At 38.3% G+C, this 19,160-nt stretch overlaps 4 protein-coding genes across 6 annotated transcripts in view; 1 reads left to right on the top strand and 3 right to left on the bottom strand.

The window, feature by feature from the left end:
- clip1a (CAP-GLY domain containing linker protein 1a) overlaps positions 1-3,672 on the bottom strand; it is a gene marked incomplete in the record, with an annotated part of 21,948 nt that extends 18,276 nt beyond the window's left edge. The window contains 1 exon segment of the mRNA XM_014017336.1: positions 3,574-3,672.
- An 872-nt stretch (positions 3,673-4,544) lies between these two features.
- On the bottom strand, positions 4,545-9,650 carry zcchc8 (zinc finger, CCHC domain containing 8). Its single transcript, XM_014017348.1, has 14 exons — positions 9,436-9,650; positions 9,238-9,280; positions 9,067-9,141; positions 8,210-8,309; positions 8,036-8,113; positions 7,829-7,932; positions 7,523-7,588; positions 7,361-7,421; positions 7,129-7,262; positions 6,881-7,023; positions 6,669-6,784; positions 6,389-6,475; positions 5,706-5,826; positions 4,545-5,500 (listed from the first exon to the last, which is right to left on the bottom strand). Exons 1-14 carry the CDS (start codon positions 9,614-9,616, stop codon positions 4,707-4,709), a joined length of 2,103 nt encoding a protein of 700 aa, XP_013872802.1. The 5' UTR covers positions 9,617-9,650; the 3' UTR covers positions 4,545-4,706.
- Positions 9,651-9,994: 344 nt separating this feature from the next.
- si:ch211-110p13.9 (uncharacterized) lies at positions 9,995-12,970 on the top strand. Its single transcript, XM_014017361.1, has 4 exons — positions 9,995-10,157; positions 11,070-11,199; positions 11,288-11,421; positions 11,494-12,970. Exons 1-4 carry the CDS (start codon positions 10,038-10,040, stop codon positions 12,253-12,255), a joined length of 1,146 nt encoding a protein of 381 aa, XP_013872815.1. The 5' UTR covers positions 9,995-10,037; the 3' UTR covers positions 12,256-12,970.
- Positions 12,700-18,594, bottom strand: rsrc2 (arginine/serine-rich coiled-coil 2). Of its 3 annotated transcripts, none has more exons than XM_014017360.1 (10): positions 18,439-18,594; positions 17,455-17,596; positions 17,144-17,184; positions 16,069-16,229; positions 15,857-15,988; positions 15,651-15,767; positions 15,365-15,450; positions 14,164-14,423; positions 13,465-13,554; positions 12,700-13,390 (listed from the first exon to the last, which is right to left on the bottom strand). In XM_014017360.1, the coding sequence occupies exons 1-10, from the start codon at positions 18,442-18,444 to the stop codon at positions 13,202-13,204; spliced, it is 1,224 nt and encodes a 407-aa protein (XP_013872814.1). In that variant the 5' UTR covers positions 18,445-18,594; the 3' UTR covers positions 12,700-13,201. The 3 variants fall into 3 exon arrangements, with proteins under 3 accessions (XP_013872814.1, XP_013872813.1, XP_013872812.1); XM_014017359.1 differs by lacking the exon at positions 18,439-18,594 and adding an exon at positions 18,285-18,363 and having other exon boundaries at positions 15,857-15,976; XM_014017358.1 differs by lacking the exon at positions 18,439-18,594 and adding an exon at positions 18,285-18,362.
- Positions 18,595-19,160: the final 566 nt, after the last annotated feature.

Genomic DNA, 19,160 nt, shown 5'->3' with positions numbered 1-19,160 from the left:
GACGTTAAACAAATAGTCACATATTTCATTATTGAAAATATAACCATAGAAAGCCTTTTTTTTTCTTTTTAGGAGTAAGGTAACGTGGTATCAGAAAAACAGTAAATAAATATATATTTAAGCAGTCATTTATTTCATTTTGTGTATTCCATTAGCAGAGAGACCATGTTTCTATTATGACAACAGGCTTCTCAGTGGCACACAGTCACAGATCTAAAAATACTCTGTAAAACAGAAGCAGCCAATATTCAGTTTACGTTGCAGCAATCATACACCTCTGAATACATCAACCGACCTTGATCACAAAGCACATAGGACACGCAGTCTTTCTGCCACCTAAAATCATGTGAGGTTCACTGGCAGCTTTTCTAAAACAGGATTACTGCAGAAACACGACCACCACAAGCTGCAGCAGATTATCCTGTTTGTCAGATTACTCAAACAGCCACTAACTGGTTGAATGCTCGAGTCAAACTAAAGCTTCCTCTGCACGTTGTTTGACTCTGTGTGCCTATGTGATGGTTTACCTGCATCATCTTCACCGAATGAATCAGAGAAAAGAAAATCTGATAAGCTCAGGGCCTTGGGGCAATCTGATGAGAGATCTGTAGCTTCTAGCTTTATTTCAGGGAAGAGACGGTTCACATTTTAATAAACCTTGCAGAAAAGGTGTAAAAAGGAAAACTACTAAAATAAGACATTCCTGATGCAGCAAATATCAGTGAAGGCTTAAAGTACACAGACAACCTGAAGCTGAGGAATCTGACGTAATAAATGTATCCACAACAAAGTATGGCAACTGTAAATATACAGTTAACATGACACCCTAGACAGAAAAACCTAGAGATTTCTGGGTAAGAGCAGAGACCTATTTTACGAACATTATACAAATGAGTAACAACAGTAAGTCTTTGTCTTTACTATGAAGACATAACTTGTTAATAAGGCACACAAATTCATAAAGTAGTCATGAGCACAAAGCATCGATGACTACTGCAACACTTGTTTAAATAACTAAAGGTTCTGCTTGAACTTCAGATATTCAAATGAGTCTAAAGTTTTTCCATTATAAAATAAAAGACTAAATAAACCAGATCTAAATTACCCTTAGACACCAACACTGCAGAAGAGGAACATCATCAGGCGTTTAGCAGGATCACAAAAAGCTTGCCTTTCCCTTTTTAAAAGGCTTAAGATGTAAAAGTGTGTTTATTTAACAAAACCACAAAAAGGCTGTTACTAAGAGAAGAACTTGGTACGGATCCAAAACTCACAGAAGAGATTAAATCTAAAAGCTGACTTGGGGATCCTTTAGTGTGTTCACCCAGGATCTGAAAAGAGTGGGTGAGGAGGAGGAGGAGGAGGTCTGGGCATCTCCACTCAGCTCTGTGACCCAGTCCTGAATACGCAGCTGAAAATAGATGGATGAGTGGATGGAAGAAATGAAGAGAAGCTATTGCACTTCTTGAAGACAGTTTCTCAGAACCAAGGGTGACCATCAGCAGGCATGACTGGGTTTGAACGGAGTGTTCTAGTTTTTCCTGAATGATTCTTGCTAGTGGCCTCAGGTCAAAAGGAGGTCTGAGGAAGAAAGTCTACAATGGCTTAAGATACCATCTAAATCAACAACATGTTAGGCTTCTGTATCTAACATTTCTGTATTATTTGCATGGGTTTTTTTTATATAAATTCAGATTTTACTAAAAATCTTTAAACTGATTTCACTGGGTTTTATTTAACACCAATGTGTTACTGCTCTGGAAGCCCTAACAAACATTTCAGCTGTGATTGGTAAGCTGATGCAGTCAAGTAGACGTGAAAATTTTCCCAGGCGTTAATCTTTTTAATCTGTAGCTAGGAACAACACTGAATACAAACACTATGCAGTTTACAAATTTTAAAAACGACTCAAACTGTTTCAAAAAATGAAAGCCTTGGTTACTTGACTTAATTCCTATATAATCTCCCAACAAGCAAAAGCTGAAAGATGTTTGTAAAAGCAGAAGTGAAAGTCCTAAATGGCAACATTAGCATCATCAACTTCTGTTTTCAAGATGGAAAAAAAACCCTACATGTCCAGGGTTTGACAAGGTGGAAACACTATTTCACTGTTCCTCACCAACTAAATTCCAATTTTAAAGACGTCCAAGCATTTTATTCAGAAGCAATGTATAGCCAGGTCATAAAATATTTAATGTTTATTGTTTTTCTGACTGGAGAGAGGAAATTAAACCAGGCAGCGTTCATTCCACCTCTTTCAGTGGGTTAATATTAGCCAGTGACTTAACAAATATGGAACCAAGTATAGCAGGTTAAAAACTGCTCTACCTCTACAGTCCTGAATAGTGAGGGATCCTTTTACACTTCTGACCCACACAATGAGAAGTTCTTTCTTTCCTCACTCACTAAAGGCTTCCTGCAAAAACGCATTCACATCTTCAGAAGTGTGTGTTATCTGATGCAACTCACACTCCTTCCCTCTTGGTTTTGTCATCACAATGACAATCCAAGCTCTCTGCTCCTTCCTCGCTGAGGAAACATCTGCTGGGATGATTATGTAGGCCCCTGCTGGCACCGACACAGAAGATGTGGAAAAGAAAACCGACCAGTAACGAGAGGCTGGAGGGATGGACTTATCTTCACAGATTCACCAGTTTTGATTTCAACAAGAAATATCTACAGGTAGGCATAAGAAAAAAAAAAAACAAAGTTTGCAGCCTTACACAGACTGTGGGCTCAGACATAGAGATATGAGGTAAAATACAGAAAGGTAGACAGAATATTTAGGAGAACTGAAGAGTTTGCAGAATTGAATTATCCCCTCCTACCACCTTGTGCTTACATGTAAGCTCCTGTGTTCTTCATCTATTTATAAAGGCAAAAAATTAAAATATCATAAAGGAACTTGTGAATGATCCACTGAAACACTGAACCTTTGGTAATCTGTCCAAAAAGGCTAAGCAGCTTTTCCCTTCTACAGCTAAACCATAAAAGCTGCAGTCAAATCCAGAGTTCACAACTGCACAGCTGCTTAAAGTGGCCTAGTGTGAGCCAAACTTCCCTTCTCCTTGTAGCTGTCGATGAGGTGGCACATCTGGTAACGAATTATGTTAGCTAACCTTGAGCTGTCTGAACAAAAACACAACACTTAGCAAGGCGCTAATCTAATGAAAGGCTAACAAATTCCACAAGTCCAGAAGTATCTGCAGTGTCAAGAGGCTCTGGGGAGCACTGCTGCTGCCACACAAGTAGTCGTCATTACAATTATCCAGATAAAATCACCTGCTTAGATAGCTTCACTCGCTGGCCGTTGATTTGACTGTCACCTTCTCGGCACTCCTTAATTATCCCTGTTCGATATCAGGCTAWAAAAGCAGACGAGATTAGTTGCTAAGTAACATTAGCAGGGAGGCCCGACCATTACAGCACACCGGTGGTCCGAGGAGCTGTTAAGTACCGTCTGCTCTACCTGAACAACTTTATTTCAGAGTTCATTCTCCTCTTTAGCAGCCGTATGGGGAGAAAAAAGTCATTCACAATGCACAACCTGCCTGGGCGTGAACTACAACTGACCAGATATGTTCCTCCACAGGCTCCGTCTTCCGAGGAAAGAGGAAAAAGATGAAGCTAACGAGCTAAGTACAAAACTACGACTGCTCGGATCTGGCACGAGCGTGAACCACTGCAGACGGGAACGTCAGGGTGTCGACCAAAGATGAAATGTTCAAGCAAGATGGCACACTCCCTCCCGTTTATTATTAGAGGCGTTGTTGGTTTATGAAAACCTTATGGGATCAGCCCAGAAATTATTTCCATGATTGTCGCATCATTTTTTAAGTTGTTGTACAGTACAATTAATATGGTTTATTTTTTTACTTAAACTGGCTTTTCAATATGAAACATTAGTACAATCTTAGTCAACATACATCAGTTATTTGCTGAACTCTATACATTGGTTTATAATTCTTAGCTCGTATGTTTCTGCTTCTCTTGAATGACAGGGATCCCTCTTGAACTGACTTGTTGGACATCAATCTGTCCTCCACCATTTATCAAATTTTTAGAAATATTGGTGTCCCATCTGTCTCTTTTCAATCCCACTCATCAAAAAGTATAACAATGTAAACTGTAATATACAGTGCTTTGTAAAAACCCTTATTTAGCAAACTGCTTAATATTTTTCTTCAAAAGAACCAAACTTTCCTGTAATTTTTTAAAAGTGGACCTAAATMTCTCCTTTCTGAAGTTGTCAGAATATCTCTTTGGACTTTATTATTATAGTTTACCTCTTCCAATACCTCTGGACAAAAACCGTTGAAGATGTAAAATACTTTCTCAAACAAAAGCTAAAAATTCTAGATAATTATTTTGTACAAAATAATAAAAAAATAAATGTTCTGCCAACATGCATTTCTTTGTTGTCGAATGAAAAAAATGACACACWGGTGGAAAAAAGAGGCACATTTATTTTATGCTTTTGGAGCATTTCAAATGTGACAAAAAAGCCATAAAGCCATATAAAATTAAAACTATACAAATTTTACAATGAAATAAGCACAAGATGTAATGATGCTGTTCACTTGTGTGGCAGCCATCCTAAAAGACTCTCTGCTCTTATATAAAAAAGGACTTGAAACTTAGTGAAGATAAAAGTGGAAGTCTCAGATTCTGTTCATTTTTGTGTATTCTGAATCAAGATGAAAGATTTATTTTTTCTTTGCCAAACTGCGAGGAGAACTTTTGAGTAARTCTCTGATCTTCAGGTACGTTCCTGTAGCTTCAGCCACCTCTGTGAATTCAGGGGTGTCTTCAAACTGAACGATGCCAGCTGCAAACTTGCTTCGATGAGGAACAGCAGTAATCTTTTCTTCCAGCTTCTGAGAAGAAACATCTTCAGCCTCCACATTAGATGTCTCTGGATCAGGGCTCTGAGGGGTATCTTCTTGGGATTTGACAGGCTCCGGACTCTGAGGACTCTCCTCCTTAACTTTGAYTGGTCCAGGGTCTTCAGTGACAATCTCTTGTACCTCCATTTTCTGTTGATTTTCACTACYGTCACTAGGTTCAGCAGCTGTTGCTCTGTCCGCTGACTCTTCAACCTCCTCCATTTCTGTGTCTGTGCGTGCGGGTGTGGAAACACTTGGTGAACTGGGCACAGGTGTTCCTAACGCTGGCGTCTCGCTGTCACTATTAGTGGCTGAATCTGCATTTTGCAGAGCTGCCCAGATCAACCTCTGCTGCTCCTCCAGCTCCTCCAGAGTCAGTTCATCTTCTGCTTCCTCCACTTGCTCATCAACTACTGTCCAGGTACCCCCTTGCAGAGCAGGGGAGCCGTTGGTGGGTGTTGGTGGAGGTGTGCCTTTTGGGAGAGGTGGAGGATTGGGTGTAGAAGGGGGGGTGCCCTCTGGTAAAGGAGGGGGTGAACTGAAGCAAGGAGAGCCAGGTGGTAGCGGTGGTTGGAAGTGGAAGTCACCAGACCCGAGATAAGTTGTTCCTGGATCTGTGGAAAGCATAAAAAGACAGACGATCCTTTATTACTTTTCTTCATTTCACAAACAAGTTAAAAAACACGAGCTCAGTGGCTGTGAAAACTAAGACAAAAAAAAAGCTATATTTTATCAAACATTTTCTTTAAAAATATGGAATAAAATCTAATCTCCAACACAATATGTTTGCTAAAGAAAATGATGAAGATGAACAATTACCGGACTCGATATCCATGTCTGAACTTCTGTCTGAACTGCAATCAGGGCTAGGCCTCGTCTTCTTCCTCAGCTGTGGAGAAGAGTCAGATTCTTGTTGTCTTTTGTTGCTGGAGGCACCGGGCTGCAAGAGAAAACAAACAAACAAACTATAGATATTTTCTACCAAACTGTATTTTCATCATCTGTCCAATATTTTTTAACCACTGACACCAAAAAAATGAAAAAGGGTAAAAAAAWATATATAATTCTAAATCTGAAAGGACAGACTGTTGTATTAATTTCAGTATGTTTGTCACTTTAAAGAAACTAAAGTAACTGGAGCATGTAAACAGCCTGAACTGGCTTTTTTGGGGTGGTGGGGTAGTAATATCTGAGAGATAATGGAGAAATGTATAAGACTTATATGCTAAAGTATCTGGTCCTCAGTTATGGCAATTTTAAAAACAAAACAGACTGGTTTCATAGAACATTAGGACTGATCTGTTACAAAGTAGCTGTTGTGTTTACATCATTGTTAACCTGGGATATTATGTATACAGTCAAAACCACAAAGCAGTTCTAACAGGATTAAGGCCCTGGCCTACAGGTTTACAGAAGAAACCCAAACACCTAATTTCCCTCTGGGATCAATAAAGTATTTTTGAATTGAACAGAACTGAATTGTAACAGAATAAGAAAGATACCAGAGGAAAGTTGTTGGACAGGTATGCTGCATAGTTGTTCTTCATGTGGCTGCTCTGCATGGGAATTGAGCCAAAATGCATGAACTCCTAAAAGTCAGAAAAAAAGGGTTATTTGCACAAATATAAGAAAGTGCCAACAGAACTTGCTAAAACATCTGGTTTAAAAAGTGTACTATTATTATAAAAAAAATCTATAGAACAGCTTCAATGCCAAGCTATCTTAGATGAAATAAAAATCATAAAATGAAACTAAATATTTTATTGTTATTGTACAGCTTACATCTTTTAAATTATGAGGGGCAGGCACGTTGAAGCCGGGGAAATCCACCAGTTTGGAAACATCATAAGAGATGTTTTGTGTAGCGCTGCTCTGTGTTTCACTGCCATTATTTGATGCTGAAAAAGCACAAATAAAAATCTGCCAAAATCTAATATTTTGCAAGAAAATAAGAGGCCATATTGTTTAAAAAAAAAAGGTATAGAAGAACGTACCATTTCCATCATACAGTGATAAGCCAGAGTTTTCCATTTCTGCCTCCTTGAGCCAACCTGGTGGGTAGCCCAGCTGTCTCATCCGATAAATCAGAGGAGGGAGAGTGTTGCCTTTAACGCCCAGGGCTGCCAACAGCTCCTCACTATTCAAAAGCACAATGTAACCGATATCCAATATCAATCTTTAATCACAATAAACAAAATGTTTTTAGATTTAATTATTATTTTTCACAAATTAGCAACCTTACCTAATGACTCCAGGTTTAAATCTGGCAAACCGCTCCTCCACTTCATCTGCGTGGTATCGCTGGTTACACTGCATACCCTGGTTGTTCTGATTAAACTCCTTCCTTCTTTCATTTATTGCAGCCATGTCTTTAGGCTAGAAAGGTTAACAGTGCAATAAATCAAGTTTAAACTCTTTGTGTATTTGGACAATTTGGTAATTTGGACTCCTGCCATGTAAGGAATGAAAGGTACCTTTGGACAATCTCTGATCTGATGGCTGCTTGAGCCGCAGTTGAAACACATAGACTTCGGTCTGTGATAGAGTGATTAGTAACAATTTATACAGTACAAAAATAAAAGCAAGATAGTAAAATAAAATTAGAATGCAAGTTGCATAAATATTTAAAATCGTACCTTTTGTCTTTCATTTCTATTTCCTGTCCCTCAGCTCCAATCACCTGGTTGAATACCTGGAGGTAGCTGTGCTGCAATTCAGGAAGTTGTTTAACATTTGTTGCATTGATTTATTAACGATAAGATTTAAAATAAAATCCTCTGCTGAAGATTTGAAAAGCAGTCCATCTTAGTTGTTCTATCGCATCTAAACCTTTTCTGGAAAATCAAGTAGGGTCCATTAGGCTCCTAAATATAAAATTTAACATATTTTTGGTTGGAGAACATTTCCAAAGGCAGTAAATGCTTGATCCGTTCTAAAGATACGTTGGAACATCCCATCCATCGGTCAGCTGTGGGTTTTCATTCACCAGAGGCTGTCCAAGCTTGTCAACACTAAAGCTAGCAAAATATAAAACACTTCCGACCACCTAGAAGACAGAAAAAAAAACACAACAAAAATAACACATCATTATTTTTTTACAACAAATTTAGCATGCCATAATAGAGAAGTCCCCCCCAGAAAATACTCACTTTAAAGGCTTCTGTTGTTGTTCTCACACTACTGGTGGCCATCTTCTGTGGATCTTCATCCAAAGTAAAAGCTGAGTTCTTCAGAAACAGGATATTTATATGTAAACAGTGAGGTCATAAAAGGTTTACACTCAAACTAAATAAATGTTGGGAAATGCATTTCATGAAAAATACCTGGGGTTTCAAATAGAACGTTTTCTGCTTTTCACCGTTTGGTTTCTGGTGCTTTAAGATCACGCTGCAGACACAGTCTTCAATTTCTTGACGACATTGCCTAGGAGAGAAAAGTTGTTTACAGCATTTATGTACTAATTATCTCAGCCAAACCCTAACTTTATGTCAATCATATAGGACGGTCCAACGAGTTTTAACTTTCAATGAAATCATAAATATGAAAACTAAATTCATTGTCATTATTGTGTTTTCTGTCAATAACTCTCACTGTTTCAGGTCAGACGTTATTGTGCAGGGCAGTGGCGGGCAGCACTAATCTAAAAATGAGTTCCGCTAGCCCTAAAGCACTAACTCAAATCTTTAGGTCCCCTAATTTTAAAGCACTAACACACTGAAAATATAGCAAAAGCTAATTCTAAAGCACTAAAATAACCCAGTCAACCCATGGAACGTTCAACAGACAACATATTGCAGGGTTGCCCTCTTAAACCTTATTATCATTGACATTTCGCAAACTTTTTTGAATTCATAAATTGTCACCTAGTAATTAAGTGATACATATATGAACAAAATGAGTGACAGCTTTCACCTTCAGTTGTAAACATTAACGTTGATCAATAACCTTTATATAGACCTCAGTTAGTGCTTCTAAATTTAGCAAGTGCTTATCCACTAATAAATTTTTAAATTAGCAAAAGCCCTAAAGCACTAATCAGGAAATTTGCTCCCCTATTAGTGCTTTAGTGGAAATGTGCCCACCACTGGTGCAGGGAGAATTGATATGAACATAAATTTTAAGAAAAAAGCAAAGGAAAAAAATAGAATAAACTATTATACTGGTAAAAATAATAACCTACTTTGATATGATGTTATTTGCATAAAGGATTTGAAGTAATGGGCCATCTATGCCGACATCTTCAACTGTGATACCGCTGTGAAATGAAGAGAAATTGTTACTGAATTTAGGAAAGGATCAGTTTCGTTTTGTTATTTGCATAGGGTGCAACAACAGGCATAATGAGCATTACCTTGGTCGAGTCAAGATGTTCAATTTCCGTTGTAAAACTCTATGTGGACAGAAAGTTAAGAAAACATGCATACATGCCACAAAAGAACCTGAGCATATGCTAAAAGGTTTTGCAGTCTGTTTTGGTTACGAACAGTGCAGTAGCCTAGCTAGCAAACATGCTACATGCTAAGACCGAGAGCAACTGGCACAAGGATATTCTCCTCAGAAAGTTTCTGAATGTTGGCTTCATACTCTTCGAGCTTAATCCGAAGTAGGTTCGACTCATCTTGATTTTCTTCATCATCACTCGTGAAGTGAATATGCCTCGGAGGGCCAAAAGCTTCAGAGTCCTCAAGCTGCTGAAAGAGCTCACTATCCCCGAAATCAACCTCAGCCATTTTTACACTGTGGCGAACGGAACTTCTCCTTGAATTCATTGGCTCGTCCTGGTGTCACGTGTCATTGAAGGTACTGTGGGTTATTTAATCCCCACATTTAAATTTACAGGTTCAACAGAATACGCGTCAGAAAAATAAAAATTGTATCCCAAGTTTATCATATAGATGAGCGCAATTAGGACTGTACATGAGTGTAAATTTAGCTATGACACTGACACACTAAAAAACTATTATAATGAAATAATGTGTTTTTCTAGACAATACTGAGGGATAATTTAACATTATTATAKTATACGGAAAACGCATTTCCGCTGTGTTGCATTCAATTCGCACTATTTGTGTCGGTCGTTTGGCGACTTCAATTTCTGTCTTGTTTGGCAAAAACATCCGCAAGTCTTTCARTACGGTGGTAGCTCCAGCAATGTCAGACTATTCAACAGTCCAGTTAGCCTTACCGCTGTGGGTCGGAGGCTCTCGGAAAATTCGTTTCATTTACTTGGTGAATCAAACATCGTTTAGGTTGACAGATTGTCCCAATAAGGTGAAACGCTTTCCTTTCATGCCATTTTTGATTCAAGGATGATGAAATATATTTTTTAAGCTCGTTATTTGTGGTTCTTAAAGCTTTTTCAGTTTGACATTTATTGTTTTTTAATACTTATCCAATTGTTTAATATTATTTGTATTTCTCGTGGAACTACATTGAGATCTCTTAAATTTATTTCAAACGTTGTCTTGCTACTTGTAACTTGTAGCTAGTTTTTTGCTACTTCTAACTAAACGACACCCTTTTGAGAATTATATTCTTTAGATCAGAGGTGCCCAAAGTGGGGCCCGCGGGCCAAAATTGGCCCGCCAAGCCATTTGATTTGGCCCACCAGCAGTTGTGCTGTTTACTAGATTATGGTAAGATTAAATATAAAATACAAGTCACTACAAGAGACATTTAGATTAAAGTCCACATCAAGATTTGCACGCATTATAAGACCCCATATACTCAAATTTTAAATTATGAAAAGTCCCATGAGCCTTTGCTGCCTGAGCATAAGTTGAATTTTCTCAATGTCCATGGGCTGAAAGAAAAATAAATATGGGCAACCACATTAGCTTAATCATAAAAGAATAAAACAACTTTACTTTTTTTAAGAAGTGTTTGCATTTCTGCATTTCTTTCTGGCCAAAAAAAAAAAAACTATTTGCATTTCTTATATCATTGCATTTGGCCCACGGCCCTCAGGTTGATTTTAATTTTGGCCCTCTCAGGAAAAAATGTTTGGGCACCCCTGCTTTAGATAGCCTTTTGCTGCTTTTTGCTACATTTAGCTTTTAGCTAGACTTTTGCTACTTTAAAAACAAATGTAACTCTAGTTAGCGTACACATTTAACCTCCCTATTCTGTGTTATCTATWAAAAAAACTTAACTTAAAACATTTTGTGATATTATTTTTGTCAGGGCCCATTGATACCACTCTATCTGGGAGCTGATCTCCTCTCTAACACTGACATCCGGATAGAAAACCATCCTAGGTACCATGCTAAGTTTGCCAAGAAAGGACTTGCCACAAAAATAAAGTTTTCTTCAGGTAAGCTGAAAAACAAAAGAATGTGTTGCATTAAAGAAACAAGATCGACAAACATGACAGAGCTGTTGTGTGTTTTGGTTTGTTGCAGCTTTCAGGTTCCAGGGGTTGAAGGTTCCTGCATCAAACAACAGCCTGTGGTTCTACAATATTCAAGGACTTTTTCGAGTTGCCTTTGAAATGTACACTAAGCTGGAGCAGCTTGCAGTGCTGGAGAATTTTCAGGTTCATGCAACATCCTGATGAAGAGGATGCTTTCTGTTTTTCTATTTAATGCTGTCGTGTTGTTCTTTACAGGATGTTTGGAAATCTCAGATCGATGAAAGTCCACTGGAGATGACTTACAGCCTCACTGTGCAGCTTGACGCTCCAGCATCTCCCAGTGTGTTTGAAACAGAAGTGTGTGAAATGTCAGATCGTCCTTGTTGTGAGGATGAAGGGGACCCAGCGCATCTTAGTGGCAGTGATGTGGCTGATAAATCAGCAGATCATAATTATTGTACTTTTTCATCAGATAGCCAGCCACTTGTAGCCTCTCTCAGAGAACGATTGCACAGTTTGGCTGACCAGCTATCCTCTCAACCTCAAAGCTGCGCAGAACGTTTGGAAACCATTCTACTTCTTCTGAAGTGTATCGATCAACAAGTGACAGGTGATCTAAAAGAGAAGGATGCAGCTGAAACTGTGTTAGCCCTGCTGAAGGCCGAGGACTGGACCAAAGACTCTGTGTATTCGAGCTACCTGCTCACTTGTATAGGAAGCTGGCTCGGCCAACAGTTTCACGCAGCCAACAGCAGCATCAGCCAGAAGGTGGAGGGCTTCAAAGTTCAGCACATCGAGAGAATAAGTGACCTGCCGCCCGCCGAGGAACTGACCGCAGAACTGTTCCCTGAAGCCATGCAGACGCTGCTGCTTCACTGGATGGGCTTATGGGAAGAGTCATCGCTGGAAAAGAGACGGAGCGAATACCCAATCCTGCTCCTTATTCTTGAGTTTGCAAACCACAACCTCATCACCGGCGTGGCTCATGTGCTGTACTCAAGTCTTATCTGCAAGTGAAGTCAGATTAACAACCATTTTTCTATCGAGACTATTTCTGATTCAAATTTAGCAAATGGTATCTGGAGTTGCATTCAGTTTATGGTTGGATGTATTTGCTAGAATTTCTTAGTAAACATCCCTTTCAGACGCAATCTGCTTTAGGAATACACAAGAAAGTGTGTAAAATGAGGGGGGTTGCTCAAGACCTTTGCACAGCACTGAATATAAAACACTATTACAATCAAGTTGAGATTTTTTGTTAGTCAAAAGGCTAGGTATAATATCCAAATTAGTCAAATTAATCTGTTTAAGGCAAAGATGAGCTCTTTACTGTGAACTTGTAATCAGATCACTGATGAAAATGTCTTTTTCTCAAATGTAGCATCAAAATTCAGTCAGTTTTGCTGTTCTGTATATAAACCCTGTGGCACATGTAAAACACAACAGAAGTACCACGAAAAATTTCTTTCCAACACAAAATTTAATTCAAAGACATCTGAAATATTTGATTACTCCCTTCAAGATGACTACAGCCCATAGAAATTCAGAAAACTATGTCCATCAACCAGGGTTTGTTATTGCCAATCAAAAAGAAAAAACAGGATTCTGATAATGCTACCATTGACCTAGGATGCCTTTTGCTAAATGGATGTAAACAGCGTCCACTTAAACCACATCGTATTCAGACAATCACATATCTATATTTGAGTTTAAAAAAGCTACCACATTGTTGGAAAAAAAAATCTACCTTTGCATCAGTCAATGTGTTTTTTTTTGTTTTTTTACAAAGATGTACAGATTAATAAACACTGAGACAAACTCAGCATTGTTCTATTTACATTACCATGTTACAATTAGTCTATAAATAAATTACAGGTTCAAAGCAACATCCATGCAAGCTGAAGAGCTAGCGATGATTTGGTGGTTTTAAACGATGAGAGGAAGTGACTGTCTGCGTTTGGCACTAAACGGAATCCATTCCTCGAGAGAACGAGGAGGAGAAGCCCAAGCCCATTCCCCTCTGGGTGTGTGTCTGAGACCGTGCCATCTCATACTGCACATCAAGGTTCCTGAACATCTCCTCCTGTTTCTGAAGAGTCTTCAGGCCTTCATCATTAATTGGTTTGGAAACTTCTGCCTCTTCATCCTCACCCTGTTAAGACACAAATGCATTTAGCTTGGACAAATTAAAACTATGAAAACACAAAAGGGAAACAACATGCTTACCTTAATACCCATCAGTTTCCGAAATTTAACATTCTGGTCCTTGTTTCCAAAGTTTAGCTTCTCCCACAACTCTGCTGTTTGAGACTTTTCCTAAGTAAACAAACAGCTAAGTGTCACACAAACAAAGCGTGAAAACAATTATTAATCAAAATATAAATTTTCTTGGTTTGTTGACCTTAAAGTGCCGGTGACATCAAATTTTTGTAATACGTATGACTGCATTTTTTTGGAAAGAGGACATTTGTGAAATATTGCAAAAGAAATTTCATGTTGCTGAGATGAACAGTTGTTCAGATATTTGCCTGTGAAGTAACAGGAAGTGATATCAAAGGGGAACATCTGCAAGTGAACAGAGCGTTKCTTCAACAGCCAACAACCCAGACTGTAGAGAAGAATCTGATGTTTCTTAAGATTATTTTGAGTCCCCTATYAGAGATGAAGAAGAAGTCAGAGTTCAAATAATATTGTTTCAATAAACAAAGACCAGAGACTTTTCTTTGTTAAAGAGTTCCCATTTGATGTCACTTCCTGTTTCACTTTGGCTGAGCCAAGTTCAAAAGAAAATATGCCAGTTATGGGATAAAACGGGTTAAATCGTGTGTATTATTCCAACTTTCTTAAATATAAAGATGTTTTCTTTGACTTTTTGTATATGAAAAATATGCATGTCACAGGCACTTTAATGTAAAGACAACTTACCCCTTCTTTTTTTCCCTGCCATAGCATTTTCCTCTTTTTCTCCTGCTCTGCGAACTTGGAGGGATTTACAGCGGACGGGTTATAAAAGCTGGGCACCGCGATACCCGTCTCGGCCAGAGTTTTGGCTTGAAGGGCTGCCATCTGCGCAGCCATGGCAATCTGAGGAGTAACTTGTGTCCCGGAGGCCAAAAGGGCTGCCACGTTGAGAGCCGGGTTCGAGGCTGCCGCTGCAGCAGCTGCTGCAATGGGGGCAGCCACAGCTGTGAACAAAACAGAGCAGCGTAAACAACAGAATATTATCTCTTAAAGGGGACCTATTATGCAAAATTCACTTTTTAAAGGTTTTTTTACTCAACTTTGGGTATGTACTTCTTAAAAAAAACAGTCCTAGGACCAAAAAAATGCAACGAGGGGCATATTTACTGTAGGTAAATGTATTTTTAATGTATATTAATGACAAGTTTTATACTTCCGTCATTTTCTTACCTAGCAACCCCTGGGAGAAACTCCACCTCCTCAGTATAAAAAAACGTTACGGTGTTGTTGTGCAATGCGCAGCTCATTTCATAACAAGCCTCCAATAGGGCAATGGGTAGAGTGTTGGACCAGAGAGTGGGAGACCAGGGTTCGAGACCGGCATGGACAYAATTTATTTATTTATTTATTTTCGTTCGTTATGAACACRTTTTCTCATGTACCTCCATTGTTTAGATTATTAAAGCCTTGTTAAAGCCTATTTGTTGAGTTTCTGAGGTATTTTGACYGSTGCTGCTCCCTGCTCTGGTAACAGCATGCAGAGTGAGCGCAGAGCAGAGGAGGGAGAAGAAAAAAAAAGAAGCTGCGACCACGACTCTGCCTCTGGGTCTCACTCAGGATCTATATACGGTTGTACAACGGGGCTTCTGCTATTATTAGCCATGCTAACGTAAACGCTGGCTTTGGAGGGCGGAGTTAATGTCAACAGRTTTTTGGAGGGCGTTACCAACAGAGCTCATTAACATAAACAGCTCTTTTGAACAGAAGTCAGAGCAGGCAGAACTAGAAAATGGGAAATTTTATTATTTGAGAATTATTTTGTGCATTAAATTGAATGAACATGGTCTGGATAGCCCATAGACATACCATAAAAATTTCTAGGACCCATAATTGGTCTCCTTTAACATCAACACGCACATCGAGGTGGAAACAAGCCAATTCTCACCTGCAACTATTTCCTGCTGTTGCTGCTGATGTTTCTCGTGCTTTTCTTTTTCTTTCTGCTCCTGCAGCTTTTTGGCTCTCTCAAGCCTGGACCCAAAAAAACAAAAACAAACTTATTTAATTCAATCAATTAAAAATAAAAAATAAGACCTAAACAGTGTTTAACTGTGTGTTACATAAAGCAAATACACACATTATTTGTGGGGGAAAGAAATACCCGTCAAACCACCAATACAGGACAAATTAAGGTTGAACATTATAAAAGAGCACATTAGCTGTTGCCTTACCTTCTGGCTAGAGCCTCTTGTGCATCCATAGCCGTGTTTCGGCCTCGGAAGACCAGTGGACTAGCAGACCTACTTCGACTTTTTTTGTGTACTTTCTCAATTTTCTTCTTTCGCTCCCTAAAACAAAACCAAAGAAAAAAAATCAACAAATACCATTAATGAGATAGGAGATGAGAAAGGAATTTAAAATGTTTTATTACACCAACCTGCTCTTGCTACGACTTCTGCTGTGGTGACGGTGTTTGGTCCTCGAACCTGAACGAGAACGAGCCTTCCTCTTCCTGTCCTTGCTGCGCGATCGTGACCGCCGCTGCTCCTTACTTCGGCTGTGGTGTCGCCTTAAAGCGGACAATTAAGATAAATTACTAATGGACACAAAAAGGATGCAGAACGATTTWATTCTTGTGACCAGACTTGCCTCTCTCTTGAGTGTGACCTGGATAAGCTTCGGCCTCTCGAAGATCGCCTTTCCTTTCGCCTGGACCGCTCCTCTCCGTTCTCCGTTGAGTGTCTCTCCTCTTTCGGACCATCTGTTTTTCTGTAAGATTTTGGTGGCTTCTCAGAGTCCCTTTTTCGTGCCTGTTTTAAGAAGAAGTTGTCTCTTTCAGGAAAATAGTGCAACAAAAAGAGTTAGTACCATGGCTTACAACAGAAAGAAAGTAATAAAGTTGACAAAATGAAAAAACCTTGTCAAGTCGAACCCATCTTAAAAACAATAAAACATTTGCAGAGATTGGTTACAAATGTGGGCATTTCTGTGTATGCACAATTTTGGCTGCAAACATGAGGATGGTTAGGAATAGGAATAAGAATTAAAGATAGTAATTTGGAGCCCTTTGGGTGGTTTTAATAAAGTGCATGCAAATGTTAAATTATGATTCTCAGGTTTATAAATTTCACAATTTGGTACAATCTAAATATTTTGAATTTGCACCCAATGGCAGGTTAAAAAGAATGAGCATCCAACTTAGTTTTTAAAACATTTTAATGCAATTTAGGATTCATTGAATGCCCATTCTTAGCTGCGAGAAATGAAAATATTTAATGCCACTTTTTCTACTAATAATGTGAGACAAATATGAGTTTGAATGGCAGATAGTTACCTGTCCCAGTAGTAGGCATATTATTTTGCTATGTCAGCAGGGTCTTCTGTTCAGTCTCTTCGTGCTTTAGCACGCTGAGTATGATTTATTGTAGAAATGTTATCATGTGATCTACACACAGGTTTTAACAAAAATAAAAGAAAGTCTACTCTTCACCATTTTTATGGCTACAATGACAGATATCCAAGGACACAAGCTTCCTTTGAGACTTGTGAACATAAGGCAGGCAAAAGTACACCCTTTCCACATGAGCTCAACGCACATTTTTTGTTCTGAACTCTATTATAAATATTTACCTACATACTCACCTTAACCTACAGCTAGTATCTATTGCCCTAAAAATATCACAATAACTGTGCTTCTAATTATGTAAATGAATGTATCATTTACCTCTTTGCTCCTGCTACGACTTCGTCTGTATTTTCTGTCACCTGGAAAAAGCAGAAAGCAAACTGCTCAAACACTCAAAAGGTTTTTTCACGTTAATCAGAAGAAAACATGTTAAATATGTTATCTAAACAAAACACAAGCCCAGACACCTCACAAATAACAGGTTTTTTTGTTGCTCTATCAGTGTGAGAAACTCTGTTCTTCACACACATTCAGCTGATAATACACAATTAACAAGAAAAAATTTCCTACTGTGGGTAATTCCAGTTAAAATTTTCAATATCTTTAGAGTAACGTTACAGAATACTGACGTTTTCTGTCCCTCGAACGAGATCTTGATCGTGAATGGTGATGTTTAGACATTCTAGGAGATCTAGAGGAGTCCACACTGTGCTTTTTTCTTCGATGAACTGGCGAGCCCGATCTGGTTAAGTCAGCAGAGTCATCACTTGCCTAAAACAAATGAAAATGAAAGAGCAAGTCAGCAGCCACTTCATGTAGTCGGATGGAAACAGGTCATTATTACGTGAGAGATTTGCTGTAGTGTTCTGAATGACCATAACTCGTGTCAGAGTCATAAAGACTAAAAAGGCACATTTAACAAAACTAAATCAACTGAGAAAATTATATAAAACATTTTAGTGATGAATTACTTCAACTTCAAAAGACGGAGGCACAAATTAGAAAACATTCAATACCTATAAAATTCTACACAACAGTATAAACACAAATGTTGTGACACAGTAATCAAACACATACACTCCAAATAAATAATGCGTGTCTGTTTAATTGCATCTGGTCCCTCCACATACACTGAATATTTGATGTCTCCTTAAAAATCATCATTAACACCCAACTTACTTCTATTTAGCAGAAACCAGAAACAAAATATGAACACCATAAATGTTAAAGTTAGTTTAGGATTCAAATACCAGATAGTATTATAGCTATGCAATTGTATTTATAGCACTCTCATTCAAATACCGCAACATGTTCGACCTCAATGTCTGGCACACTCATAATCAATGTCACTGTTGATCACAGTGTTAAATAATTATTAGCTGTTTCATACATGTCCTAAACAAGGCCAGTTTTACATGAAATCCGTATGTATTTTATTTATTTTAAGCTGTAAGCTTACAGTTTCAGTGTTAGCTTTGTCGCTTAGCTCACCGACCGCCGCCATCTTTGGGAGAAATATCTGTTCCACCACTTGGTAAATATATATACAAATTTTACGTGTAAAATGCTTCGTTTGTGTCTGCTTCGATGTTCTGGAACCCGGTTGAACTTACCGACATCTCCCTGAAGCTCAATATATACACGCAGCGATTTTAATTTTGTTGTAGCTGCAAACAAAACCGGAGAGGAGAGTAGCTGCCAGGCCGACCTTCTTCAGCTAATTTCATCTGAGTTGCCAGGTCGTGTCCTTCATGCAAAAGAACGAAAATACAAAACACCAGAAAACTGAAGCGTAAAAGAAAATCTAAACGGCACAAAACACATATATTTATTTTTTGTTTACTTAGCAAGAGAAATAAAGTTTTGAGGATTTGATAAACGGGAGGAAGGGTCATTGTGTCTACTTTAATCTTTTTAAAATAGTCATGGTTTTATTTTAACTAAGACAACAGTCATTGTCAGCAGAAATAATTGCAGAGGAACTTCTTGAAGTACATATTTACAGTAATATAGTTTATGTGAAAGTAAAAATACGTTAGAAACAAAAATATCTGTTTACAGTGCTGCAAATGTAGCAAAGTAAATTCCCCTAAACTGGAATACCTCTTTTTCTATCCATGTACATTCCCAATCAAACCTGGCAACTTAAAAAGGTTCATTACGGTTTTTTACCCTACGTTAGTTTTGTCAGGCACAAGTTATTGTTACACTATGCACATTCCACACAAACTTCACAGTTTACACAGTCATATTTAGAGTAAATATATGTTATGTTAAAAATGTTGCTGTTATATAAGCCTTATTTGTCAATTTTACGAAAGACGCAGGGCTTATA

Source organism: Austrofundulus limnaeus, unplaced genomic scaffold (assembly GCF_001266775.1).
Source record: "Austrofundulus limnaeus strain Quisiro unplaced genomic scaffold, Austrofundulus_limnaeus-1.0 Scaffold166, whole genome shotgun sequence".
Classification (NCBI taxonomy): domain Eukaryota; kingdom Metazoa; phylum Chordata; class Actinopteri; order Cyprinodontiformes; family Rivulidae; genus Austrofundulus; species Austrofundulus limnaeus.
The sequence above is the reverse complement of the archived record's forward strand: the minus strand, read 5'-3'. Positions and strand labels throughout refer to the sequence as shown.